Source organism: Geospiza fortis, unplaced genomic scaffold (genome assembly GCF_000277835.1).
Source record: "Geospiza fortis unplaced genomic scaffold, GeoFor_1.0 scaffold611, whole genome shotgun sequence".
Lineage (NCBI taxonomy): Eukaryota > Metazoa > Chordata > Aves > Passeriformes > Thraupidae > Geospiza > Geospiza fortis.
In genome coordinates, this window is record NW_005054865.1 from 1 (window position 1) to 1,797 (window position 1,797).

Consider the following 1,797-nt stretch of genomic DNA (forward strand, 5'->3'; position numbering starts at 1 on the left):
TTGGGGAATTTTCGGGGAATTTTTGGGGGGATTTTTTGGTATTTTTTGGGGAATTTTTGTGAGAATTTTGACAGCTCTTTCTGCATCTCCGCGAGGAATTTTCCGACCAAACCCTCAGCAATTTTTTCCACTTTCAAACCCCACATTTTACCATCAAAACCCCCAAAAATCCCCCAAAAAATCCCCCAAATTTCCACTTTCAACCTCAGCATTCCAGATTTGGGATTTTCCTTCCGGAACGTTCTGATCCCGTCGTTTTTTTCCCAATTTTTCCCCCACAGTTTTGGTCGTGGTCAATCACTACCTGGCCTTTCAATATTTCGCCGAGGAATTTTATCTTTTCTCCGAGGTGAGATCCTCAAAAAAATTTGGGATTTTCCTCCTTTTTCCCCATTTAGGAAACAAAAAAAAATTATTCCCAATTTTTTTGCCTTGGTTGACTTTGATTTTCTTCAAAAAATTAAAATTTATTTTGAATTTTTTCCATTTTTTTTTGGGGATTTCTTCAAATTCTGAAATTCCTTGGTAATTCCAGATTTGGGGTTTTCTCAGGAAATTCCAGGAATGTGGAATGTAAATCCCAAATTATCCCTAAAATGTGAAAATTTTAGGAATTTTAGGTAAAAAAATCATTAAAATTCCATTTTTTTATTAATTAACCCCAAAATATTTCCCATTAGGAATTCCCTGAGAAAAATCCCAACAAACCAAAATCCCATAAAAAAATGAGTAAAATCCAATTTTTTCCTGAATTTTGGGGTTTTTTTTCATGAATTTTCCCAGGAATATTGAATTCAATTAATTAAAATTTTAATTAAATAAATCCTTCATGAAAATCTGGGAATTCCAAAGCGGGAAGAGCGAAAAAATCGGGGAAAACTCCGGGGAAATTTTATTTTTAATCCCACAAAAAAAGGGGGGAAATTGGGAATTTTCTGTAGGAATTCTTGGAATTTTTTGGGGTTGGAATTTGGGGATTTCTGAACTGGAATTTTGGGGAATTCTGGTTTGGAATTTTCCATTGGAATTCTCAAAATTTTGGGGTTTTTGGAGTTGGAATTTTGGGATTTCCGTGTTGGAATTTTGGGGTTTTTGGGTCGGAATTTTTGGGATTTTGGAATTGGAATTTTGGGAATTCTGCAGGTCCAGGTTTAGGAATTTTCCAGTGGAATTCTTGGAATTTTTTGGGGTTGGAATTTTGGGATTTCTCAACTGGAATTTTGGGGAATTCTGGGTTGGAATTTTCCATTGGAATTCTTGGAATTTTTGAGGTTGGAATTTTGGGATTTCCAGGCTGGAATTTTGGGGAATTCTGCAGGTCCTGGCTGGAAATTTTCCATTGGAATTCTCGAAATTTTGGGGTTTTTGGGTTGGAATTTTGGGGAATTCTGCAGGTCCAAGTTTAGGAATTTTCTTTGGGAATTCTTAGAATTTTGGGGGTTGGAATTTTGGGAATTCTGGTTTGGAATTTTCCATTGGAATTCTCAAAATTTTGGGGGTTTTGGGTTGGAATTTTTGGGATTTCCAAGTTGGAATTTTGGGATTTCTGCAGGTCCTGGTTTAGGAATTTTCCATTGGAATTCTTGGAATTTTTGGAGTTGGAATTTTTGGGATTTCCAGGCTGGAATTTTAGGGAATTCTGCAGGTCCAGGTTTAGGAATTTTCCATGTGAATTCTTGGAATTTTTGGAGTTGGAATTTTGGGGTTTTTGGGGTTGGAATTTTGGGAATTCTGGGTTGGAATTTTGGGATTTCTGGGTTGGAATTTTGGGAATTCTGGGTTGGAATTTTGGGATTT

At 36.2% G+C, this 1,797-nt stretch overlaps 1 protein-coding gene across 1 annotated transcript in view; it reads left to right on the forward strand.

The window, feature by feature from the left end:
- Nucleotides 1-250: 250 nt before the first annotated feature.
- The window catches only part of TEX261 (testis expressed 261), a gene marked incomplete at its 5' end in the record, with an annotated part of 5,434 nt that continues 3,887 nt past the window's right edge, over nucleotides 251-1,797 (forward strand). The window contains one exon of the mRNA XM_005431271.2: nucleotides 251-349. Coding sequence (XP_005431328.2) covers nucleotides 251-349 — 99 coding nt within the window. The remainder of the gene's footprint in view (nucleotides 350-1,797) is intronic.